The 27,951-nt window shown below is 44.4% G+C and overlaps 1 protein-coding gene across 1 annotated transcript; it reads right to left on the bottom strand.

Annotated features, from left to right (window-relative positions):
- Positions 1 to 4: 4 nt before the first annotated feature.
- LOC143537062 (protein HOTHEAD-like) lies at positions 5 to 27,936 on the bottom strand. The gene is made up of 6 exons (XM_077030923.1): positions 27,896 to 27,936; positions 25,951 to 26,543; positions 768 to 1,153; positions 349 to 654; positions 191 to 306; positions 5 to 68 (listed from the first exon to the last, which is right to left on the bottom strand). The coding sequence occupies exons 1-6, from the start codon at positions 27,934 to 27,936 to the stop codon at positions 5 to 7; spliced, it is 1,506 nt and encodes a 501-aa protein (XP_076887038.1).
- Positions 27,937 to 27,951: the final 15 nt, after the last annotated feature.

Raw genomic sequence — 27,951 nt, 5'->3', positions numbered from 1 at the left:
CTGATCACCAATCCGTATATGGCTTCTCTCCTGTGAGTCTTTGGCCTAGTATCGTAACTCCCATGTACCTACATTAAAGGAAAATCACATAACCATAATGTAACAATTAGTTAATTAAAGACATTGTATCCATAATATATATATATATATATATATATATATATGCGTTTTGATTTTTGAAATAACGCACCTCCCAAGCATCAACACACTAGCTTGAGGATTAGTTCCCGGAGAATTGAGTAAAGTTGATCCATCAATGACACGAAGAGAATCGACACCAATAACCTTATAGTGATCATCAATAACCTAGATATGGCATCCACCATGATAATGCCATATAGTTCTTACGGTGTCCTTACAGTATTGTTCTAAGGAGGTACTTGTATTACCGTGTGGTATCAAGTTATATGATAGTTTCATGTTAAGATCAAGAATATCTTGGTCTGTCATATTAGCAAACTTGTAGCTTGAAAAGGCTTCCGTATTAATAGCTCTTAGAATGGTGCTGATCCCGTCCACACATTTCTGCAAGTCTTCGGGTTCGCTAAAGTAGTTAAATGTTAATGATGGGTTGTCAGCTGGATTACGGTTTACAATCTTCAACTCACCCTTAGATAAAGGGCCATTAATTTTTTCAAATATAAATCCCCCCTTCTGCAATAAACAGGTAAAAATCCACTTAATTAAAAGTTGGTATAAATAAACTTTGATTATACTTTTAAGACATGTTCTCATTAAAGAATATGTTCAAACCAATAATATGAAACCTCATAGGTAAATCCCTGATAGACCGAAAGATTCGCAAAGATGAAATTAAAGCCACCGACTTCCTCAATATAGCTACCAAATGGAGTAATACCCACAACTTGGAGTATAGATGGCTGGACAGCAATTGGAGCGGGAACGAAGAGTACATTTTGTGGATTATCTGCCACATCTTGACCAACAAAAGGTTGTTCCAGAACAACACTGATGTTAAGGGCATCAAGTTGGTCTTTTGGACCAATGCCACTCAATATAAGAAGTTGTGGGCTTCCCAGAGCTTCGGTAGCAAGTATGATTTCGTCTTTCTCTCTACCTTTCAGATATGCCACATGCTTTTTCCCCGAACTATCTTCAAACACTACTCCATAAGCCTTTGGCTTTGACAATCCTGTGCAAGTTAACAAGTAAGAAATGAGTGAACCAATTAGAATGTTATGATACAACTAATATGTGTTTGTTAATATTTGTGTAATAAATGATGTCTTTTATATTGATCGCACAACGGAAAATCTTTATTAAAGCTAATAACGAGTCACTAAAACTATTTAGTTGGCTTACCCACACATTGAAAGTGTAGGCGAGTTAAAAGATATGTCTACATAGATCTATGGGAGCGAAAATTAAGCATATCTTAAGAGTAATCATGCGTCTCAATAAATAGCCATGATTTTCATAATTCCTTTTCTCGAGTTAACTCCTCTTGTATCGTTAGAAAAGCTTATATTCCAATTGGCTTTATACATAAGCTTGAGTCGCTTATAAGCATCTCGATATGTGTACCATCTACAAAAGCATCTAGTCTATGAGAAAGTAGTAAGGCACATGAAGATAATTTGATTATTTTACCAAACGTATATTTACCCATTGTTGAATAACGTTAAAATTCTCAATATAAAAAAAATTGTTTTATAATAATTAGTAGGGTGTAGACGAGTCGTTTGTAAGCTAGCATAGGTTTTCTCACGAAAAAGATGAATCGACAAGGTGCATATATAGTTTGATTAATTGTTTTTAAATAATAAATAAATATTTAATACAGGTTTGAAAGAGATTTCAAAACTTGAGTTGTATGTATTATAAAAATATTTATTTCAACAAAATAAGATAGCTAGCCATTCTAAAGTATTTTCTTAAAAGCTGCGTACACGTATACATATGCATTCTTTAAAATTTCAATTACTAATTCTTTATTTTTTTATATGTTAAGGGGTGGAACATCATAATTGGGCAATTTATAAAAGCGAGTGTAATCTTGATGGCACTTGTTAAGTTTTTTACTGGTTAAATATTTCGTAAAAAGAAAATGTCAAAGGTTATATAAAGTATTTTGTTTGGTCAAGATAGTTGGTGATTCTCTCTTTTCGATCTCTTGTCACATTATTATAAGTATTTTCTTTATAATTGTAAAATAGGTAATTAACAAACCTGTCGCATTGTGGCGACATACTGACACGCATCTGGCGGGTATTGGTTAAAACTCTTCATGGCTTCGTCTCTAAATTCAAATAAATTATAAACGCCCAAAACATTATCGCCACACGTACAACATATGATCAATACTACACGAAGTCAATCGATATTGGCTAGGTTCGTGATGATATCGACATTAACGCCAAAACAATTATTCAAAACAAAGGATAACAAAAACATATATTAAAAAAAAATCGGTGAGTGTTGTGATGGCTAGTCGTTATGAATTCGGTCGATATCAGTTGTGTTCGTCACGATATCAGAACTAAACCCAAATAAGTTCGTAAAGTTGAACACATTTAAAAACAAAAAAAAACAACAAAATCGGTAAAAACCATGCGTTGTGACACCTAGTCGACGTAAATTTGGTCGATATCAATTAAGTTCATTATGATATCAGAACTAAATCAAAACATTTAATTGCGAATTTGGTCAGCATCAATTGAGTTTAATATGCACGAGCCAACCTCGAGTCGAGTCAGGGTGGTTTCGAGCTTGAGCTCGAAATTAAACGGGGTAACTTAGTTAGGCTCTAGCTTGATTTTGAAGTTAAACGAGCTTAAGATCGAGCCAACGAGCCGAGCTAAGGTCGATTTTGGCTCGGTTACAAAAATGATCCAAATAAGCTCAGGATGTTACAAATCAATTTTTTATAGTTAGTTTTATTCGAACTTTTTTCGAGCGAGCCACGAGCCTCGAGCTTTTTGTACAGCCCGATATGATACCAGAATTGAAAAAAATAAATTCATAAACTAAACCTATTTAAAACAAATAGAAACCAAAAGACAAAATATGGTAAACAAAAAGAAATCAAATAAAATACTACAACAATCAATAGCGGCATCAAAATCCGATTTTTATCTATAGTTATTGTGTGTGTATCATTTTTTTTTGTTACATGTAATATATGTTGTTACATTTAATACAAAATATTGAAAACATTAAAAAAAATGTTTTGCTATTTTTTTCCCTTTTTTTAGTAATTTTTATATATGTTTTTAGAAGAGAGAAAATGTAAATTTAATCTTTAATTTAAAACATGTAGTTGAGAATGAGTTTTTAGAGTTTTCACAACTCAAGTGGGTTTTTATTCTAACCTAACCCTATATATATATATATACATACATATATATATATATATATATATATACATATACATATATATATATTGGGGAGATTTCAATTAAGAACCCGTGAAGAGGTATGTACCCGCCTCAACATCGAGCGGGGCGGGTCAACCCACAAGATATATACAAGACATTAGAAATCAAAGATATTATCAAGGCACAAAGCCAAAACTTATGCGCACAGCGCATATCGCATATGCTCAAGCATCACATGCTTGCACATATCACATATGCTCAAGCATCACATATGCTCGCGCATCATACATGCCCACCCATATCACAGTTGCGCATCCGCGCATGACGTGTATTACATGCTTGTGCATATCACATCGTGCGTGGCGCATCCGCGCGCGGCGCATATCACATACTCGCGCATCATACATGCCCACCCATATCACAGTTGCGCATGGCGCAGCTGCGCGTGGGGCATCCGCGCGTGACGTGTATTACATGCTTGTGCGTATCACATCTGCGCATGAAATATCTGCGCGTGAGAATAAAGAGAAGACCTCGCGCATCCTCAGGATGGGCGCATATCACACATGCACATAATCAACCTCGTCCTTATCCAAGTCAGGATTAGGGCAACCTTGATTGTGCACGTCAGACAACCTTCCAGAAGGCATCTTTTTAAGGAATAAGGATATGCTGTTGTTGACAGCTGCTAAATGAAAGGTGGACAGCTCAGCATGACTCATGGGTTACCACGTGATTATAACCAATGAAAAAGCACCAGGTGTCTCCAAGGACACGTGGCGCAAATCGATTGGAGGAGGCCAACAAAACCCTAATTTGGTCCCAGCTCAATCAGTGGAAACCCTAGCACTATAAATACAGCATCAACTCCACAAGGAAAGACATACAAACACACAGTCACACAATCATACAGTATTCAGCTATTAAGCAATACTCTCCAGATTCCCTTACTCTCACATTATTATCTTCTCCTACATATACTTATTCTCACGCCGGAGGGTTACCCCAAAGAGGACCCCTCTGTCCCTTTCTGAGGGGTAAGTTAACGGCGTTGTTCATTTTGTAGGTGGAAGAACACAGATCCAGAAGAACCATCGGTGAAATAGTACAATCAAAAACCGAGGAAAGTAGATCTGCCACCAGTGAGTAGATCCACGTTTCTTCAATTGGCGCCATCCACTGTTACAAACGGCAATCAGATCTCATCAGATCTACATAAAAAAAAATCAATCACCATGGTTTCTGGCGTTCGTAACGCTGATCAAGCTCTGGAGGATATTGAACGTGAGGGTGTCAATGAGGGACAGCGGTTTCTGAGGGTGCCGCGTGATTCTACGCGCACCACCAGTAACCGTCCCTTCATCACAACCCCTCACGGCCAGACTGAAACTCCTCCAGACGATCTCACGTTACAAAATCTTGCCGGCGCGAAACTGAAAGGACCAATGGGTCCAGAAGAAGAAACAAATGATCCGAATGAATGGCTCATAAACGAGCAGCGGCGTCTAATGGAAAAGTACAATGAAATGGTCAAACAGAAAAAGCTAGCCGACCAAACACAAAGGCAAGCGTTTGATAAGCAGACTACAAAAAGGCCGCGCGCGCCGGAAGACGGACATTCTGTTCACACTGCACACACTGAGTTCAGTGATGAAGAAGTGCATAGCATGAGGAAGACGCGAGATACTCATGCAGGAGGCTCACAACTCCGCGCGCCTGTGAACATGGCGCCTGGAGCCAGAGCAGATCTGGATCTGCACATGCCGTACAGCCCGCCAGTGAGGGGGCAAGTGGACGTAACCACGCCGTACAGGCCGGCCATCTTAGTGAAGCACTCAAAATTTACTGAGCGCATCGCTAAGGCCCCCATCCAGCACAAGACCAAGATGCCAAGTGGTCTGGGCAAATATGATGGCACAACAGATCCAGATGACTTTTTGCAAGGTTTCTATAACACGGGAAACCTAGAGAGCTGGACGATGCCAACATGGTGTCACATGTTTGCCCGCTGCCTTACGGGCGCGGCGCGTGTCTGGTTCGAGAGCTTGCCGACTGGGCAAATTGATGGGTTCGAGGAACTATTGGAAAAGTTCCAAGCCCACTTCGTACAGCAGCGCAGACACACGGGCGATCCTGATGACATCATGCACTGCGTGCGCAGGAATGATGAAACGATTGAGGACTACATCACTCGTTTCAATCAGGAGTCTCTGGCAATCGGGGGTATAACTGAGCAACTCCTGCGCGTGGCTTTTATACAAGGCGCGCGCAGTGATCAACTCCGCCGAGCTCTCGTAAGCAGAGATGGTATGCCCACCACTTGGGCAAAACTAATGGAAGCATCGCGAGTCTTCGCGAGAAATGAAAAACAGATTGCCCAAGATAGGGCAAGAGAAAGAGCGCATCAGGCTGAATCACCGCGCAGCAAAGAGAAGAGGGCCAAACAGAACTCTGTATGGTCCAGGTTGCAACCAACAAGTTTTTCTTCCGCAGAAAAGCAAACGCAACCAAGCTCACCCCAGCCCCAAAAAGATGTTCGTAATCGCGGGGAGGGTGACAAGAGGGAGGGCGGCAGAGATCCTAGCAGACCTCTGCCAAGAATATGGACTCCCCTCACTAAAACACCTTCACAGGTGTTAAGTACTGAGAATGTCCAATTCAAGCCCCCCAAGCAACTACACTACAAGGGACCGCAAAACAGTGGCAAATATTGTGAATTTCACAGGTCCCCGGGCCACAACACCGACGCATGCCATCATTTAAAGGATGCGATCGAGAAGGATGTAAAATCAGGCAGGCTGGCTCACTTGGTGAAAAACCCAAGAATAGAAGATGAGCAACCGGAAGGAGCCTCTGCCAGCAAGAAATACAAAAGAATCTGTGTGGCTGAGGGGGGACGACAAGGGCAGACGTCAAAAAAGAGAAGCGCGCAAATCAGCGGAGATTGGCGCGAGCAGCAAGTTATCTTCCCAAGAATCAGGGGAGGCCCTTCAATCAGCAGCCCTCTCGTCATCACCACACACATTGCTCATTACGAAGTGTCAAAGGTCCTGGTGGACACTGGAAGCGAATCTGACATTATGTATGAGCAATGTTTCAGAAAGTTAGACCCGGCAGACCAAGCGCGGCTCGAGATGGTGAACGCACCAATCTGTGGTGTTTCAAATGAAATCATCCATCCCCTAGGTCAAATTCAGTTTGAACTAACTATGGGGGATGATGAGCACAATCGAGCCGAAGTTTTCAACTTCTTGGTCTTGCCCACCACGTCATGCCACAATATGATCCTGGGTAGGGGAACGATTGCCCAATTTAATGCTGTACCGTCGCCAGCGCACGGCGCATTGGGGTTCCCTACACCAACAGGCGTAACATTTGTTTACCGCGATCATTTGTGCGCAGTGACAAGTACGCCGCGGGAAGGGAGAATGAAACTTCCAATGGCGGACAATGCGCCAGAGAAATGGATTTTAAACCCAAAATTCCCAGAGCAAACGGTCACAATTGGCGCTACCATTTCAGACGAAACGAGATTGAGAATGAAAAGGTTGCTCACAAAATACACGTCGGTCTTCGCGTGGCAACACTCCGATATGACTGGGGTCCCGCGAGACTTGGCGCAACATTCTCTTAACACGTTCAAGTCGGTGGAGCCAATTGCTCAGAAAAAGAGAATCATGGGGGATGAAAAGGCGAAGGCCATGAATGAGCAAGTTGAGGACCTGTTGCGCGCAAACATCATCCGCCCGATCCGATACCAGACGTGGGTAGCCAATCCTGTGATGGTAAAGAAAAGCAACGGGTCATGGAGGATGTGTATTGACTTCAAGGACCTCAACAAAGCATGTCCGAAAGACTGTTACCCCCTCCCAAACATCGACGCAAAGGTGGACTCCGTGGCGCCATTCAAGCTCAAATGTTTCCTGGATGCCTACAAAGGCTATCACCAGATTCAAATGGCACCACAAGACGAAGACAAGACTGCCTTCAGAACCGACAAGGGTGTTTTTTGTTACACAAAAATGCCCTTTGGTTTAAAGAATGCGGGCGCCACTTATCAGAGACTTATGGATTCGGTTTTCAGTGAACAAATCGGAAGAAATCTAGAAGTCTACGTTGATGATTTGGTGATCAAGAGCAGGGAGGAGAGACAAATGCTCAAAGACATCGAGGAAACTCTTCAGCGCTTAACGGAAGTCAACATGAAGCTCAACCCGAGCAAATGTACTTTCGGCGCGGAAGAGGGGAAATTTCTTGGTGTAATGGTCACTAAGGATGGTTTCAAGGTGAACCCTGAAAAGGTGGAAGCCATCCTTGACATGCCTTCACCATCCACCATGAAAGAGGTTCAGAAGCTGAATGGTAGATTGGTGTCAATCAACAGGTTCCTAGCGAACCACGCCAGCAAATCTACCCCATTCGTTAACACTTTGAGGAACTGCTTGAAGAAGAGCCAATTCAAGTGGACGCCTGAGGCTGAGCAAGCTTTCAGTGAGATAAAAGAATGTCTCATAAAGCTGCCCGCGCTCACAGCTCCACTTCCTGGCGAAACCCTTACATTGTACTTGTCAGCTGGAGACCACGCCATCGGCGCAGTATTTTTGGTGGATCGCAAGGGGATCCAAACGCCAATATACTATGTGAGTCGGGTGCTGACAGACCCTGAGACGCGCTATTCCATCATGGAAAAGTTAGTTTTGTCACTAACACACGCGTCGCGAAAGCTTCATAGATACTTCAATGGTCATCCTATTGAAGTTCTGACAGGTTACAACATCCAGCAAGTCTTGCGACGCCCCGCGCTCTCCGGAAGGCTGACAAAGTGGGCGCTGGAATTAGGTGAACACACGATCACCTATAAGCCCCGTCCAGCAATAAAGGGTCAAGTTTTAGCGGATTTCATCACGGAAATCCCAGAGGGAAAGGTTGAAGAAGCTCAGCGCGAGGTAGACCCTCCGCGAGCAAATGATGAAGAAGATGTTTGGAGGCTATTCACTGATGGAGCCTCCAACAGCGAAGGGTCCGGCGCAGGCCTCAAACTGGTGGACCCTGATAATCATGAATATACTTATGCTATTAGGTTGGACTTCAAGAGTACCAACAATGAGGCTGAGTATGAAGCCCTGCTGGCTGGTCTGCGCATTGCGCGCAAGTTTGGAGTTAAAAGGCTAGAGGCCCATGTTGATTCTTACTTGGTAGCTGCACAGGTCAATGGCCTTTATGATGCCAAGGAGAACACCATGCCTCTATATCTAGAGCAGGCAAAAAAGCTCGTTGAGCAGTTTGACTTCTGCAAAATCATACACATCTCGCGCAGCGAAAACAAGTCCGCTGACGCGTTGAGTAAGATGGCATCAACTAATTTTGATCACTTTGGCAAAGATGTCAGGGTGGAAGTGATGAGCAACCCGTCAGTGCAAACGCAATCTGTCCTTGTAATTCATACAACCCCTTCATCCTGGATAACTCCAATAATGGAATTCCTGAAGGAGGGGAAGTTACCGGACGATCGCGCACAGGCGAGAAAGATAAGACACAAGGCGCAGAACTATGAACTACTTGATGGTACATTATATCGACGCTCTTATCTTGGACCGCTCATGAAATGCCTGGATGCTGAAGAAGCAAGCTATGTGATTAGGGAGATTCACGAAGGAATCTGCGGAATACACGCTGGCCCGCGCATGGTGGTTGCCAAGGCAATGAGCTCAGGCTACTATTGGCCAGGCATGTACTTGGATGCGCTAAAAGAAATCCAAAAATGCAAGGCATGTCAGAGCTACGCGCCAAACACCATGCGGCCAAAGAACAACTTGATTCCAGTGACCTCCGCATGGCCTTTCCACAAATGGGCCATTGATATTGTGGGGCCCCTGCCGCAAGCGCAAGGGCGAGTGAAATTTTTGGTAGTGGCGGTAGACTATTTCACAAAATGGGTTGAGGCCAAGCCACTAGCAAAAATCACAGCTGAGGCGATGAAGCAATTTATCTGGAGCCACATCATTTGCCGTTTTGGCCTTCCTATGGAAATTGTGAGCGACAATGACAAACAATTCACTGACAGGAAGATATCCAGCTGGCTCAAAGAATTGCACATCAACCAAATCTTCACTTCGGTCTACCACCCTCAGGGGAATGGCCAAGTGGAGCGCGCGAATCAAAGTTTGTTAAATGGGCTGAAGAAAAGGTTGGAGGGAGAATCCCATTCTTGGGTCGAAGAGTTACCTAATGTCCTGTGGGCGCACAGGACATTAAGCAAAACTAGCAATGGCGAATCCCCGTTCAGCCTAACCTATGGGACAGAGGCTATGATCCCAGCAGAAATTGGATGCCCATCCCATAGGGTACTCATGATGAGCAAGACTGATAACGAGCGCGAAAGAAGATTGGACCTCAACTTGCTTGAAGGGCGCAGAGAAGCGGCTATCATCAATGAAGCCAGTTACAAGAAAAAGCTGGAAAAATATTATAATCAGCGCGTTAAAGAATGCCACTTCAAGAAAAATGATTTTGTCCTTCGAAACAATGAAGCTAGCCGCGCAATACCCCCAGGAAAAATGTCCCCCAATTGGGAAGGACCTTATCAAATCTCAGAAGAATTGGGGAAAGGCGCGTACACTTTAAAAGATTTGAATGGAAAAAAGATACCGCGCGCGTGGAACGCAGCACAGCTTAGAAAATGCTTCATGTAAAAATTCAAATATGTAATCAAGGCCTTTAAGCCATCATGAATGATGATTCGCGCTATCTTTCAATATTTGTTCTATTACCTTTGCATACATGTTTCACACTTCCTTTATTAATTTGGAGCAATATGACAACACTATATTGACTTCAAAACAAAATAAAACGAAGTAAAACATACATGCGCGAGCCTTAGCTCAAACGCGTTAACGAGTCTTAACTCTAAAACGTCAGGGCCTTAGCCCAAACCTACGAGCCTTAGCTCAAACACGTTAACGAGTCTTAACTCTAAAAACGTCAGGGCCTTAGCCCAAAACAAAGAGCCTTAGCTCAAAACATTCACAAACATCCATCTTACATCCCGCGCAGCCTGATCATAAAAATCCCTAAACACAACTAAGGCAAAGTACATGCCAAATTATAGTTGTTAAGGTCTCAGGTCGAGGTCGCGCGCGGAATCATAGTGGATATCTGAGTAACACATGCTGACATGTAATGGCTAAAACTCATAATTCCATATAAAAAACGCACGACAACGACGCGCAAAAAAGGAACAGTGAAAAGTCATCGCGCGTGTCAGCATAAACAAGATACTGCGAAACCACTTACAAAATAGGACTATGGTTAAGTAAATAATTTCCTTACAACCTTGTTCTTATTTTAACGTGCAAGCATATCTTATATCTATACAAGCAAACATGAAGAGATGAATGGAAATGCGCAAGATGTGAAAAAGGGAAAACAAATTTCATTCCATAGCATTGAAATTTACAAGTGTGATGAGTTACAAATTACAAGTATAACAAAAAAAAAAAAAAATTAGAAAGATGAAGGGCTTCTCAAGTCTCCACGTCGACGTCAGCCACTTCATCACCCTCATCAACTCCCGCAGCATCTGGCGCGGCCCGCTCCTCATCTCCAAACTGACCATAGTCAAGTTCTTCCTCCTCAATGGAGTCTTCTATCACGAAGGTGTCAGGAGCAGATTCTTTCGCCGCGCCAGAGCCGCTGGCAGGGGCAACATCCCCCGCGCCACCATCATCGCCACCAGCCCCCTCGCATTCATCGAGCAACTTCTTTAGCGCGCCGAGGTCGGGCTGGTCAGCAAGCGCAGCTATCTGCAAATCATTAGAAAAGTATTGAGTACAAAACACTTGGAAAATTAATCAAGAAAAACTCATTAGGGTCAAGGTACCTGCACAAGGATGGGGATGGGAGTATTCATATACTTCTCCCCCACCGCGGCCATGTCCGCGCAGGCCGCGTCGCTCTTGTAAGGGTACTCGGATGGGTTCTTCTTCAACATGCCATATTCATAGCCATCCGTAAACCCTTCAGCTCGACCCACCAAGCGCGCGGCAGCATTGCAGTCCATCACAAGGGCCTGAAACTCGCCAGAATATTTCATCGCCAAAGCGCAGCGAGTCATGCCCTGTGACACCAGCCATTGGCGATCCTGCGCGAGGCCAGCAACAGACGTCTCGAGGGCAGGAACCTGGGAGTTTAATAACTCAACAGTTTCCCTGGTCTTTTTTAGCTCCTCTTTATCAGACGCTGCTGCCGCCAAAATTTTTTCTTTCTCCGCCTGCGCAGCATCAAGTGCTTCCTGGCTAGACGCTGCCGTCGCCAAGGCCTCATCTCAATCGGCCTGCGCGGCCGCCAACTCCTTCTTCAGGCGCGCAACCTCACTCTCCAGTGATGATTTCTCGGTGATACTCTGGACGATAGCTTGGTCACGCGCCTCCGCCTCCAGTTCCAAGTCACGCACTCTCCGCGCGTACTTGGCAACTTCGGCCTCCGCCACCTGCTGCTTCTCCCGCGCAGCTTGGAGCTCATGCCCGCGCTTAATAAAGGCGGTGTTGGCACTTGCTCGGTTTTCGCTGAGCTCCGCCTGGAGTTTCTCAGCTCGTGCGCGAGCATCAGAAAGGTTCCAGGCAGCCACCTTAGCCTCTTGCTGGGCTTCCACAAGAGCATCGCGTACTTTAATATAATCACGATGAAGCTCTTGGGAGGCAGCAAAGAAAGCCGACCCAGCGAAAATGTGATCGTTGAGCAAGTCAGCGCGAGTGCGCCCCTCCTGATACCTCCTTTCAGTAGGAGGCAAGGCATGAGCCCAGAAGTCCTCGCATACACCCATGGATTGGAAGGAACTGTCTTCGTTAATATTCCATCTCGGGCGGTAAACGCGGTCACCTTCCTGCAAAACACAAGAAATGTTCAAAGTCATAAAAACATACTTATATGGAAGTACGCGCAGCGGAGCAACAAATTAAAACATACCTGCGGGGATGAAGCAGAAAAGTCAGCGCCAGCCTCACCAGAAGTCTGCGCTGCGAAGTCTTGTGGCATCGCAGGGCTGGCACGGACTCCGAAGGAGTCTTCAGCTTGAGCTCCCTCATCCTCCTCATCTTCTTCAATCGGCCTCTTCTCCTGCGACCTGGAGGGCTCCAAACCAGTCTCGCGGAGAGGGTTGCGCGTAGAAGGAGGCGAGGGAGGTCTCGACGCCGCCAGTTCGGCGCGTAATACGGCTTCCTGCTCCTTTGTAATCCCAATAAGGGGAGACTCAGCACTAGCAGGAGCAGGAGCAGAACCAGCGGCGCCGGCAACGGCGCCAGGAGTGTCACCAGCAGCTTCTACGCCAGCTACAACTCCTATGAACAAATCAACAACAAAAAATGGTTTATGATTTGATCAAAACAAAAAATTCTGAAGACAATGGCGCAAAACATACCTTCGCGCAATTCTGTTCGCGCGGCGAAGATCGCCATAAAGTTCATTCTACCCTTTTCTGAGGGTAGAACAGGGGACTTCGAAGCAGCCCCCGGCGCAGCCTCAGCACCTTGTTGCGCCTGCGGCTGATCTGCTACCGTCGCCGGTCATGCAAACATTCAAATGCGAAAAGATTTAATAAAAATTCAATCAGAATCGCCCTCATTGAACCATTATGGGTAAGCAAAGTATACCTTTCGCAGGCGCGACACTGCTTCTCTCTTCAGCCGCGCGAAGGGAGGAGGTCACGCCACCATACCTCAAGTGGACAGGAGGTCTGCCCACTTTCACAGGCAGGGAAGCTAAAGAAACCTTGGTGGTAAACACATGGGTTTCCTCAAGTCCCTTCGTTTGAGCATGGGGATGAGCGACAGGGGTGTCATCTTTCTTCTGTTTCTTACTGCCCCCTGCGCCAGATTTCCCCTTAGCTTTGCGCTTTAGTAGGGGCGCCTCCTCTTCCTCCTCCTCCTCTTCCGCGAGCTCCAGCTCGTAGTTTTCGAGCGCATCTGCAAATACAAGCAACAGAACTGTTAATAAACTTTGGTATTCTAAAGGAATAAGCATAAATGCGAAGGCTTACCAGGAGCGTCGCTATCAAAGTCAAATTCCAGATCCACAGGGATGAACATGTCATCGAAGCGATCTGGGAAGCCCACCTCCCCAGCGCCCAGCGGGACGGAGCCACCCTCCACTTGATCGTCGTATGCGGCGTGGAAAAACTCCTTGGTTACTGCGCAAAAACAAGACAAATAATATCAGCAAAGGCAAATTTTATTAGCGTGGAAATAAAGCAATGCGATAACTTACGCAAGCCGTCCACTTGGATGACAGGCTCCGCCGCGCTGTCGGCCCACAGCTTACTCATGCCGACCCCCACCAGCGCCTCCTCGCGAATTTTCTTGGCGGGGGATGGTTCTGTGACACCCGGTAATTTCCCAATCCTATAAACTAAGTAATCAACCTAATAATTAGGTGATTGTAAATATTATGCGCGCTATGTTAGAATCAGCGCGGGCAATTGCTATGTTCGCCCTGCGCGAGCGCGCTATGTTAGAATCAGCGCGGGCATTTGTTATATGCCCGTGCGCGAGCGCGCCATGTTAGTCAGCGCGGGCATATTATGTGCGCCCTGCGCGAGCGCACCGTGTTAAGAACCAGCGTGGGCATATGTTATATGCGCCATGCGCGAATGTTTTGGCTTTATGTTTTCATGTAACTTAACGTTATGTTGTCTAATGGGTTGACCATCCCGCATGATGCTAAGGCGGGTGCATCCTAAATCGTTTATGCGCGTGCGGAAGGGAACTAACCTCCCCGCATGGCGGGAACATTGAGAGCTAGTTTGTCTGAAGCTCCAAGATGGAAATGACTTCAACATGACTGATCACTATGTTGAAATACCAAGACCACCTGGAGAATCTACAAATGAAACTCAATGTCCCTAACTGCGAGAAGGTTACGCACCTACCCGCAGCAAAGAAATGTCCTTCACGCAGAAAGCTATGCGCACAAAGTGATACGCACAGAACACTTAGTCTATTCTCCAGATGTAAGGAGATTACTCCCGCCCAAAAGGAAACAGTAGCGTGTTTCAGAGATTTTCCACTTTTTACTGTACACTGACAAAAGTACCTGAAAAAGCACACTGTAACATGAAAAGTCAACTGTCAGCCACCCTACTCCCACCAACCACAGACCTGCATGTCCTGACCAAATCAAATCAAAATCTTTTATCCACTACTCCACTTTTAAATAAACAATAATAATTTCCATACTTTATCATCATTACACCTAGATATGAAAAGATTACAATCCCCTAAAGCAAGGGATTGTGTTCCCTTGAGTTTGCCTATAAATATGTAACCTAAATTATCACCCAAACACACTTCAAACTTCTCTCTTAAGAACTGCAAACTTGCACTAATCATCTCCCAAGCATCCATTGTTTTCATTTCCGATCCTGTTGCTAGGTAAGCCAAGATTATAACCTTGAGATCTACTTTCCAACCCTTATATTCTCCTATTTCTTGATCTTAATATATATACTTCTTGTTATTTAATCGTATTCTAGACCTTCAATTCAAAGGCCAACACCAAGAAAACCCGAATCTCGATTAATCCCTTAACAAGAACCACAGGTGAGTCTCACAGCCCCTATTTTCACTGTTTTCACTATTTTTAAACTGTTTTCGGGGCGAGGGACACGTACTTAAATAATGTTTTATCATGGTATACTTACAAGCTATGCAAGCGATTATGTGTTTAAATTATGTTTCATGATGAGCAATGCAAACGGTTATCTATGATTTACGATGTATGTGCGCCAGAACTCGAGTAAGTGATCACTTTACCATTGGAACTCTAAGGGTAGGGACTGCTGGTTTGATCCGCCCACTCGTAGGGGTCGCACCTCTTACATAGACGAGTGCCTAGTATGGTCATGGGGCAGTACTATGGGTTTGAGCCCGCTCGTAGAGGTCGCTCCTCTTACGCAGACGAGCGCCTTGTTTTCCGGCACAACGTCCGCGCGTAACCCGCGGGACGGTATTACAGTATTATTTCGCTCGTAGTGGCAGCGCCACTTACACAGACGAGCACGGCTTTTTAGAAATGTCCGCGCGTAACCCGCGGGACGGTATTACTTATTTCGCTCGTAGTGGCAGCGCCACTTACACAGACGAGCACAGTTCCCAGAAATGTTCGCGCGTAACCCGCGGAACGATTTTATCAGAATATGTTGATAGGACTATGATTTACCAAGCATGTGTTTTAATGATGCTATCAGAATTATGTTTCAGAATGATTTTTATCAAGATTATGATGCAATACGATTTATCAAGTTACTAAAACTTGTGAACTCACTCAGTTTATACTGATTCAAATGTTTTACGTGTCTTTCAGGAGATAACTAGGTAGCGCATGGAGTCACACTTAGAGCACCTCACGCTGAACATCTAAAACTAGCTTTTTGGAAGATTTTAGTTCTATCCCTTCGATGCGCGCGGTTGTTCCCGTCGCGCAAAGGGGATATGGCGTGGAAATCTTCAACAGTTTTTATACTTGGATGTTTTTATGTAATTTTTGAACAATGTAATGTATTTGTATTAAACGTTTCATGCGCAATGAAAATCTTATCTTGAATGTTTGCAATGGCCCGTGCTTAAGTATCAATCCCCACTCGCGCGCGCCCGGCTGTTTCCGCCGTTTAGGGCCGGGTGTGACAGATTGGTATCAGAGCACTGGTTATAGCGAACTAGGAAAAGAAGTTTTAACCTAGACTATAACCGTTGGGGAAATCGCATGAAATATTTTTCAAAGAAAATATTTTCAAAAGAAACTATACACACACTTAGGAACACGGGTCACACAGTGTCTAGTGAATAAAGATAAGAACATTATGTGCTCAGAGTACATGCGCTAAGTTTGATATATTTTCATTCTCTTTTAAAGCGAGAATGCCTCCAACTAGAGCCAAGGGAATCACCATGACACCCGAGGAACTCGCGGAAATAATCGCGCAGGCGATCGCGACACATGAGGCCAGCAAGGCCGAATCAAGTCAGGGTCGTCAGAACGAGACCCCAGAACCCGAATCAGGAGCCTTGGACAAAGGATGCTCCTATAAGACATTTATGGCCTGTAGGCCTTGGCCATTCAAGGGTACCGAAGGGGCCATTGGGCTCTACAACTGGATTGACAAGATGGAGACAGTTCTCTCCATTAGCAGATGTAGTGAGAACCAGAAGGTCCTTTACGCGACCTGCATGTTCCAAGAAGCAGCTTCGTCTTGGTGGAAGCTTCAAGTGAAGACTTTGGGGCGAGAAGTTGCTCTTCACAAGACCTGGGAAGAACTGAAGGAAATGATGATAAGAAAGTTCTGCTCTCGCGCAGAAATTCAGAGCCTACAACAGGAATTCTGGAACCACACCATGGTAGGAACGGATATCGACGCCTACAACAACCGGTTCAACGAGCTTTGCCAGTTGGTGCCAGACATGGCAAACACGGAGGAAAAGAAGATCGAGAGGTATATTTTTGGGTTACCTCCTGTTGTTAGGGTTCCGCTCAACGCCGCAGCGCCTCCAACCTTTGATGAGGTGGTAGCGCGGGCCATCACCCTTACAAGGGATACGGTCCGTGCGGGTATGTTGACTACGCGCGGAAACAAGCAGCGAACCTCTGACTCCAAGAGGAAATGGAACTCTCACCACCGAGGGTCCGACTCCAAGCAGCCACCGTTCAAGAAGCAGGAAAGCGCAAGGGTTTACGCGATCCAAGCCACGGAGCCATCAAGGAAAGGATACAGCGGGCCTTACCCATGGTGCAACAAATGCAAGTTTCACCACGAGGGTGAATGCGCGAGCGTCACGTGCGCCAAATGTAACAGGCCAGGGCACAAGACGGTGAATTGCCGTGCTAAAGAAGCTGGAGCCAGTGACAACTGCTACGCATGCGGAAAGCCAGGGCATTTCAGTCGGGATTGCCCGCAAAAGGGAAACCAAGCTCGCGGGAGAGCTTTTGTGATCGGCGCGGGCGAAGCTAAAGAAGAGCCGAATGTGGTAACCGGTACGTTTTTGCTTAACGGCCATTTTGCATCTGTTTTATTTGATACTGGCGCTGACCTAAGTTTTATATCCGCTGAGTTTAAAAAGTCCCTAGGCTTAGCAACCAGTAGGCTAGACACGCCTTATACTATAGAACTAGCCAATGGTAGGCAGTTATGCGCGAACGAAAGAACTGAACAATGTGTAATAGTCATGGGAGGTCACGGGTTCAATATTAACTTGTTGCCAATAGACTTGGGAAGTTTTGACATTGTGGTAGGTATGGATTGGTTAGTCGAGAACCACGCGGAAGTTATTTGCCATAAGAAGCAGGTTCGGATCCCACTGTTGAACGAAGAAACCTTGGTAATTCAAGGGGAAAGAAGGGGAGTTGCGACAAAACTGATTTCGTGCCTAAAGGCGCGCAAGTGCCTAAGGAAAGGGTGCTACGCCTTCCTGGCGCATGTAGTAGAGAAGAAAGGAGATGAGCGAAGAATTGAAGACTTACCAGTAGTGCGCGAATTTCCAGAAGTTTTTCCTGAAGATTTGCCCGGATTACCGCAGCCGCGACAAGTCGAATTTCGTATTGATTTAGTCCCAGGAGCTGCGCCAGTAGCTCGAGCGCCTTATCGATTAGCTCCATCTGAGATGCAAGAGCTATCCAATCAGTTACAGGAACTATTGGATAAGGGTTTCATACGCCCAAGCTTTTCACCTTGGGGAGCTCCAGTACTGTTTGTTAAGAAGAAGGATGGTTCGTTCAGAATGTGTATTGACTATAGAGAGCTGAACAAGCTGACAGTCAAAAATCGGTACCCCTTACCGAGGATTGACGACTTATTTGACCAGTTGCAGGGATCCAGTTATTATTCGAAGATAGATCTACGGTCAGGATACCACCAACTTAGGGTCCATGAGGAAGATGTGCCGAAAACAGCCTTCCGAACTAGATACGGCCATTATGAGTTCTTAGTGATGCCTTTCGGGCTAACTAATGCGCCGGCTGTATTCATGGATCTGATGAACCGCGTGTGCAAACCATACTTGGACAAGTTTGTGATTGTGTTTATAGATGATATTCTGATTTACTCTCGGACCAAGGCCGAGCATGAGCAACACCTGAGATTGATTTTGGAATTGTTGAGGAAAGAAAAGTTGTATGCGAAGTTTTCCAAGTGCGAGTTTTGGCTTAGAGAAGTTCACTTTCTCGGTCACGTTGTAAACGAGAAAGGAATACACGTTGATCCTTCCAAAGTCAAGGCCATCGAAAACTGGGAAGCGCCAAAAACCCCAACTGAGGTAAGGCAATTCCTAGGACTAGCTGGCTACTATCGACGCTTCATTGAGAACTTCTCCAAGATAGCTCTACCACTGACCGCGCTAACTCAGAAAGACAAGAAGTTTGTTTGGGGCGAAAATCAGGAAGCGGCATTTCAAATGTTAAAACAGAAATTATGTAGTGCGCCAATTTTGTCTTTACCCGAGGGGACGGATGACATCGTCATTTACTGCGACGCTTCACATCAGGGACTCGGATGTGTCCTTATGCAGCGAGACAAAGTCATAGCGTATGCCTCGCGCCAACTCAAGACCAATGAAAAGAACTACACAACGCATGATCTGGAACTTGGAGCGGTTGTCTTCGCGCTAAAGATTTGGCGCCATTACCTCTATGGTACAAAGTGTATAATCTTTACGGATCACAAGAGCCTTCAACATATATTTGATCAAAAGGATTTAAACATGAGGCAACGAAGATGGGTGGAGCTGTTGAATGATTATGATTGTGAAATAAAGTATCACCCTGGAAAGGCGAATGTGGTAGCAGACGCGCTAAGTAGGAAGGAGCGAATAAAAACGCTACGAGTCAAGGCTCTAAGGTTGACCATTCACGCAGATCTCTCTACCCGCATCCGAGACGCTCAGCAAGAAGCCTTGAAACCAGAGTTTGTTAAAAACGAATGCCTTGGGGGTATGATTAAGAGTTTGGAACTTAAAGAGAACGGCAATCTATATTTCGCTAACCGCATATGGGTCCCTCTCAAGGGGGGATTGCGCGAGCAAGTATTAAACGAAGCTCACAAGACGCGGTATTCCGTACATCCTGGCGCAGACAAGATGTACCAAGATGTTAAAGCGCTGTATTGGTGGCCCAATCTTAAAGGCGCCATCGCGACATATGTCAGTAAGTGCCTGACGTGTTCGAAGGTAAAGGCTGAATACCAGAAACCATCAGGGTTGCTTCAACAGCCAGAAATTCCCATGTGGAAGTGGGAACAAATCTCTATGGACTTCATCACCAAACTGCCAAGGACACCTGGGGGTTACGACACGATCTGGGTTATTGTGGATCGGCTAACTAAGTCAGCGCACTTCCTGCCGATCAAGGAAACCGATAAGATGGAAAAGTTAGCCCGATTGTATATTCGAGAAGTAGTTTCAAAACATGGAGTCCCGGTGTCCATCATTTCTGATAGAGATAGTCGGTTCACCTCAAGATTTTGGAGATCGTTACAAGGGGCTTTAGGTACTCGTCTTGACATGAGTACGACTATCATCCCCAAACGGATGGGCAAAGCGAGCGAACAATCCAGACATTGGAAGATATGCTGCGCGCGTGCGCAATCGATTTCGGAGGTAGCTGGGATACTCACCTCCCATTGGTTGAATTTTCTTACAACAACAGTTATCACACAAGCCTCAAGGCTGCGCCGTTTGAAGCTTTGTATTGGCGCAAGTGTAGATCCCCACTGTGCTGGGCTGAAGTGGGTGACAAGCAAATGACTGGTCCAGAATTGATCCAAGAAACAACAGACAAGATTTTTCATATACGGGATCGCCTTAAGACAGCGCGCGACAGACAGAAGAGCTACGCAGATGTGCGAAGGAAACCGTTGGAGTTTCAAGTAGGGGATGGAGTACTTTTGAAAGTCTCTCCATGGAAAGGAGTCCCCCGTTTCGGCAAGCGAGGAAAGTTGAATCCGCGCTACATTGGACCATTTGAGATCCTGGAAAGGATCGGTCCGGTTGCTTATAAACTCCGTTTACCCGCCGAACTCAGTGGAGTTCATGATACGTTTCATGTGTCCAACCTCAAAAAGTGCTTATCTGACGAAACGTTGATTTTGCCGTTGGAAGAGATTCACATCGACAAACAACTGCACTTCGTAGAAGAACCTATAGCAGTAACCGATTGGAAAGAACAAAAGTTACGCAGAAGCAGAATCAAGTTAGTAAAGGTTCAATGGAACTCGAGGCGTGGGCCTGAATTCACTTGGGAAAGAGAAGACCAGATGCGCATGAAATACCCACACCTCTTTCAGAGCATGGCTTCTGCCAGCGACGTCTCCTAAATTTCGGGACGAAATTCTCTTAACAGGGGGAAAATGTGACACCCGGTAATTTCCCAATCCTATAAACTAAGTAATCAACCTAATAATTAGGTGATTGTAAATATTATGCGCGCTATATTAGAATCAGCGCGGGCAATTGTTATGTTCGCCCTGCGCGAGCGCGCTATGTTAGAATCAGCGCGGGCATTTGTTATATGCGCCGTGCGCGAGCGCGCCATGTTAGTCAGCGCGGGCATATTATGTGCGCCCTGCGCGAGCGCACCGTGTTAAGAACCAGCGTGGGCATATGTTATATGCGCCATGCGCGAATGTTTTGGCTTTATGTTTTCATGTAACTTAACGTTATGTTGTCTAATGGGTTGACCATCCCGCATGATGCTAAGGCGGGTGCATCCTAAATCGTTTATGCGCGTGCGGAAGGGAACTAACCTCCCCGCATGGCGGGAACATTGAGAGCTAGTTTGTCTGAAGCTCCAAGATGGAAATGACTTCAACATGACTGATCACTATGTTGAAATACCAAGACCACCTGGAGAATCTACAAATGAAACTCAATGTCCCTAACTGCGAGAAGGTTACGCACCTACCCGCAGCAAAGAAATGTCCTTCACGCAGAAAGCTATGCGCACAAAGTGATACGCACAGAACACTTAGTCTATTCTCCAGATGTAAGGAGATTACTCCCGCCCAAAAGGAAACAGTAGCGTGTTTCAGAGATTTTCCACTTTTTACTGTACACTGACAAAAGTACCTGAAAAAGCACACTGTAACATGAAAAGTCAACTGTCAGCCACCCTACTCCCACCAACCACAGACCTGCATGTCCTGACCAAATCAAATCAAAATCTTTTATCCACTACTCCACTTTTAAATAAACAATAATAATTTCCATACTTTATCATCATTACACCTAGATATGAAAAGATTACAATCCCCTAAAGCAAGGGATTGTGTTCCCTTGAGTTTGCCTATAAATATGTAACCTAAATTATCACCCAAACACACTTCAAACTTCTCTCTTAAGAACTGCAAACTTGCACTAATCATCTCCCAAGCATCCATTGTTTTCATTTCCGATCCTGTTGCTAGGTAAGCCAAGATTATAACCTTGAGATCTACTTTCCAACCCTTATATTCTCCTATTTCTTGATCTTAATATATATACTTCTTGTTATTTAATCGTATTCTAGACCTTCAATTCAAAGGCCAACACCAAGAAAACCCGAATCTCGATTAATCCCTTAACAAGAACCACAGGTGAGTCTCACAGCCCCTATTTTCACTGTTTTCACTATTTTTAAACTGTTTTCGGGGCGAGGGACACGTACTTAAATAATGTTTTATCATGGTATACTTACAAGCTATGCAAGCGATTATGTGTTTAAATTATGTTTCATGATGAGCAATGCAAACGGTTATCTATGATTTACGATGTATGTGCGCCAGAACTCGAGTAAGTGATCACTTTACCATTGGAACTCTAAGGGTAGGGACTGCTGGTTTGATCCGCCCACTCGTAGGGGTCGCACCTCTTACATAGACGAGTGCCTAGTATGGTCATGGGGCAGTACTATGGGTTTGAGCCCGCTCGTAGAGGTCGCTCCTCTTACGCAGACGAGCGCCTTGTTTTCCGGCACAACGTCCGCGCGTAACCCGCGGGACGGTATTACAGTATTATTTCGCTCGTAGTGGCAGCGCCACTTACACAGACGAGCACGGCTTTTTAGAAATGTCCGCGCGTAACCCGCGGGACGGTATTACTTATTTCGCTCGTAGTGGCAGCGCCACTTACACAGACGAGCACAGTTCCCAGAAATGTTCGCGCGTAACCCGCGGAACGATTTTATCAGAATATGTTGATAGGACTATGATTTACCAAGCATGTGTTTTAATGATGCTATCAGAATTATGTTTCAGAATGATTTTTATCAAGATTATGATGCAATACGATTTATCAAGTTACTAAAACTTGTGAACTCACTCAGTTTATACTGATTCAAATGTTTTACGTGTCTTTCAGGAGATAACTAGGTAGCGCATGGAGTCACACTTAGAGCACCTCACGCTGAACATCTAAAACTAGCTTTTTGGAAGATTTTAGTTCTATCCCTTCGATGCGCGCGGTTGTTCCCGTCGCGCAAAGGGGATATGGCGTGGAAATCTTCAACAGTTTTTATACTTGGATGTTTTTATGTAATTTTTGAACAATGTAATGTATTTGTATTAAACGTTTCATGCGCAATGAAAATCTTATCTTGAATGTTTGCAATGGCCCGTGCTTAAGTATCAATCCCCACTCGCGCGCGCCCGGCTGTTTCCGCCGTTTAGGGCCGGGTGTGACAGGTTCGGCGGTCAGTTTCTTAACCCAGGCGCCGGTTGGGTTCTTAATAACATCCGCATCCGCGGGCGCAGAATCAATCGCGCGCATCGTCATGCGGATGGGGATTACACCAGCCCTGATGTAGAAGAACCTCTCAGACCAGTCATGAAGGCTCTTGAATGACACGGTGCTGCACTTAACCTTCTGACTGCGAGGAATAAAGGAGATCCAAGAATCTTGGATCTTGGGCTTGTAAAAAAATTGAAAGCGCCGAGGGGTGGGCTCCTCGCGCTGTGATTTGCACATGAACTCGAAATGAGTCATGCGCACAAGTCCAAACGGATGGACTTGGGATATATGAATCCCGAAAAAACGTAACACCGCGCCTACAAACCTTGTCATCGGAAGACGAAGGTTGCAGTGGGTGAAAAAATGGGTGTACAGTGAAATATAGCCGGGAGGCGGGTCCGCCGCCGTTTGCCCGGCCACAGGCAACATGCAGCCAAACACAGGGAGAAAACCCTGTGACGAGATGAGGCTGTCGAGATCGGCCTGCCTCAGTTTGCAGGGGATTTCATTCCACCTTTTCGTGGCCTTGGTCCTCCCTACTTCCTCCGATGTGGTCTCAACAACCCTCTTCCCCTTGCCCTTTTGCTTCAATGTCGACATCACCACAGATTTCACACGGCGTCTTCGAGAGGCAATAGAGGTGATTGAGGGGTTAGAGGAGTCTGAGCTATCAGACATACAATAACAACAGCAACAGATAACAGGGTATCTGGAAGCAATAAACAGAAAATCGGAAAGATGGAAGCTTTGGAGTACACAACAATGAAGATGAAGATAAAAATTTTTCCTAAGGGCCTGCTTTTATAGGCCCAGGAGAGAGAAAATTGGCAACTGATCGGACTTCACGCGCCCCCACTCGCAGGTGTAAGCCAACGAGGGCGCGGCACGTGTCCCTAACACTGTTGAGGGGACATAAAAACGTAACGGAACTGCCACGGAGCAGAGACGCGCCCCCACTCGCAGGTGCAAACCAATGCGAGCGCGACACGTGTTCCAGACAGCTGTGCGAGGGGACATGAAAGGCAACTGTAGCACCTTGAGCACACGAAACGTCTGACACGTTTCCGGCGCACGTCACCACCAACCAACCACGTGTTTGGACCCTTCGTTTCAACCAAATGGATAGAACTTCGCGCAACGATGGAAACAACCAAGAAAACGACAAAACCCCATTAGAAAGACCAAATCAGTAAGTCTAATATCTATCTTACCGCGCTAGCGCGAGATAAGACACACATTAGACTGGGGGGGCTTGAAGAGGTATGTACCCGCCTCAACATCGAGCGGGGCTGGTCAACCCACAAGATATATACAAGACATTAGAAATCAAAGATATTATCAAGGCACAAAGCCAAAACTTATGCGCACAGCGCATATCGCATATGCTCAAGCATCACATGCTTGCACATATCACATATGCTCAAGCATCACATATGCTCGCGCATCATACATGCCCACCCATATCACAGTTGCGCATCCGCGCGTGACGTGTATTACATGCTTGTGCATATCACATCGTGCGTGGCGCATCCGCGCGCGGCGCATATCACATACTCGCGCATCATACATGCCCACCCATATCACAGTTGCGCATGGCGCAGCTGCGCGTGGGGCATCCGCGCGTGACGTGTATTACATGCTTGTGCGTATCACATCTGCGCATGAAATATCTGCGCGTGAGAATAAAGAGAAGACCTCGCGCATCCTCAGGATGGGCGCATATCACACATGCACATAATCAACCTCGTCCTTATCCAAGTCAGGATTAGGGCAACCTTGATTGTGCACGTCAGACAACCTTCCAGAAGGCATCTTTTTAAGGAATAAGGATATGCTGTTGTTGACAGCTGCTAAATGAAAGGTGGACAGCTCAGCATGACTCATTGGTTACCACGTGATTATAACCAATGAAAAAGCACCAGGTGTCTCCAAGGACACGTGGCGCAAATCGATTGGAGGAGGCCAACAAAACCCTAATTTGGTCCCAGCTCAATCAGTGGAAACCCTAGCACTATAAATACAGCATCAACTCCACAAGGAAAGACATACAAACACACAGTCACACAATCATACAGTATTCAGCTATTAAGCAATACTCTCCAGATTCCCTTACTCTCACATTATTATCTTCTCCTACATATACTTATTCTCACGCCGGAGGGTTACCCCAAAGAGGACCCCTCTGTCCCTTTCTGAGGGGTAAATTAACGGCGTTGTTCATTTTGTAGGTGGAAGAACACAGATCCAGAAGAACCATCGGTGAAATAGTACAATCAAAACTCGAGGAAAGTAGATCTGCCACCAGTGAGTAGATCCACGTTTCTTCAACCCCTTTGAGTTTTAAGAACTCGAAAGAACTCAATGTAACGATTTTTTTTTCTAATTTTTTTTACACATGCATAATATATGTAAGTTACATACACGTAAAAAAATTACAGAATTTTTTACGCACCGAGTTGACTTTTTACACATGTGTAACGGACGTAAAAGTTAGTGTAGCCACTTACATATTTATTCTCTCTCCTACTTTGACTTTTTTGCCAGATTTAATCTCAACCACATATTCCAATCCATTTAATTAAATGTGTGGCCTAGAATTGAGTTCTTAAGTTCTTAAAACTCAACATGGTTCTCAAAATATCTCTCCCTTATATATATATATATATAAATTGTAAATGTAGATGTATTTAATTATAAAAGATTTATATATCTACTTTTTTTAAAAATAAATCGCACATTTAGGGTGGTGTACGTTATCATTAAGTCATAACTCATTAAGGTTATTCACTAGCCGAGCTCGTCTCATTTTTAAACCAAACAAAGTTCGAGCGACCTTTTGTTATTTTCAAATAAGTCTTACATCTAATGCGTACCTTTACGCTTAAATAAGACTTTGTGAACTGTTGCGTGTATATAAAGAGCCAACCCTTCTGGATTTGCATCCTGTAGCAAATTAGCAGCCGTATGTCGTGTTCCATTTTGGTCAAAAATAGAACCACCCACTTTGGTGCCAATGAGATGATCAAAAGTATACCCATTGTCCGGTGTGACCCCGGCTTCCAAAAGACCAGCTTTTAGTGCCGACTGCCAATTGTTTGAAGGCGGCTCATAAACAAGCCTTTCTTCTACCCATTGGTAAGAATCTTCAATTAAATCTGCGTCGGTTAGTTTGGCCTCCATGTTGAATTGTTCTTCACCACGAGAGTAAAAACCGCCATTAATCGATGTTCCACCACCCAAGACACGAGGTCGAGAATTCACAACGCCTTCAACTATAAACTGTTGAGAGGGTGATTCTGGTGATGTGTCAAGTAAGTAGCGAAAAATATTCGTCACACTGGTGATGTTAGCATCGTTGTAAGGTGAGCCACCACGCTCTAGTAATAAAACTGAGTAGTTGGCGGATAGGGTGGTGGCGATCGGGATTCCGGCGGTACCTCCTCCGATGGCGATCGGGCTTCTGTTGCTTCATGCATGAAGGTATAGTTTGGGGCTAAATGACATAAACAGCCACAAATTTTTAAGTTATTTAGAAGTAAAAAAGTAACAAAATGATATTATAACAAGGGAAACAATATATATATATATATATATATATATATATATATATATATATATATATATATATATGGTTTTAACAAAAGATAGAATGTGCATACCAAATTGGGTGGCACCAAAATCTAGTAAGAAACAAAAGGTGAAGACAGCAGCTGTGATCATTAATCTCCTTGATCTATAGAGTACCACCATGTTAAGTTGATGGCGACTACACACCTGAGATGAATTTAAGGAACTTGAGATTGTTTTAAATTCGTGATGCTTTGTGTGCATTTATGAACATAGAAATGAGATGAATTTAAGCTATTTATATGACTTTGGATGTCTACTGTTAATTAAAAGAATACATTTACAAATTATAGAGATAATATCGCTTATTATTATATCTAACAGTTTGACTTTCAAAATATAGAATAGCAAGTTAGCAACATAACTATTATTCGATAGATATGTAGAGTCATCTTCTTTGAACAATAATGTATACGTATAATTTTAATACATTATCTCATATCTTAGCTGGTTTTGTTTAAAATTTGTTATGATTTAATATTTTATTGCGTAAATTATGAAATTACAGGATTGGATAGCAATCTGGAAGAGAGTTAAGGCAAACTTAACAAACAAAGATGTTCACGAATGAAGATTAGAACAATTGAGAACTACATGCAAAATAGGATCATGCGGGCCATAGACATGATACGGGCCATACGTTGGCCTTTAAGAAGAGTGAATTGCACTTTTTGTTTTTTATGTTTTGATCAAATTTCCGACGTATCCTATATAGTAACGTCTTTTCTTCTTAACCCAGTTAACCTTGTTGCTTAAATTTGGTCAGCTATGTTACATATAAAGGCAAGTTGGTCTTTTTATCCCAATTACTTAAAAAAATCTTTTATTAACTTGCAAATAAAATAAATCAAGAAAACTGAAATGAAAAGACTTAGACGGAGAAATTCTCGATGATTCTTCTTATAACTACACAAGTGCGATGACCACTCTTTCCGATGATTACTACCACCATCTCGCCAGCATGAATTCTTTAATCTCGCCACCATCGCTGAACCCTTTACACAAAAACCTAATTCCAACAACAATGATTCAGAGCCTTTTGTTTCACCTAATTCATATGAAAGCATGTGCTGAAAGTGGAATCAGGGAAAGTTCTTAAGCATGAGAAAGTATGTGCTGAGAATCAACACATTAACGTTTCATTCCCTTTGCTTTTGATATATTTAGGTCAATAGCCCCCGAATCTATTACGTTTCTGAAAAGAGTTCAATAGGTGATGCACAGTAACTCATCGATGTCGAAGACCC

Source organism: Bidens hawaiensis, unplaced genomic scaffold (genome assembly GCF_021521415.1).
Source record: "Bidens hawaiensis isolate Kalapana, Puna unplaced genomic scaffold, B.hawaiensis_p1.1 tig00011078_1, whole genome shotgun sequence".
Classification (NCBI taxonomy): Eukaryota; Viridiplantae; Streptophyta; class Magnoliopsida; order Asterales; family Asteraceae; genus Bidens; species Bidens hawaiensis.
This window is presented reverse-complemented; position numbering and strand designations above follow the sequence as displayed.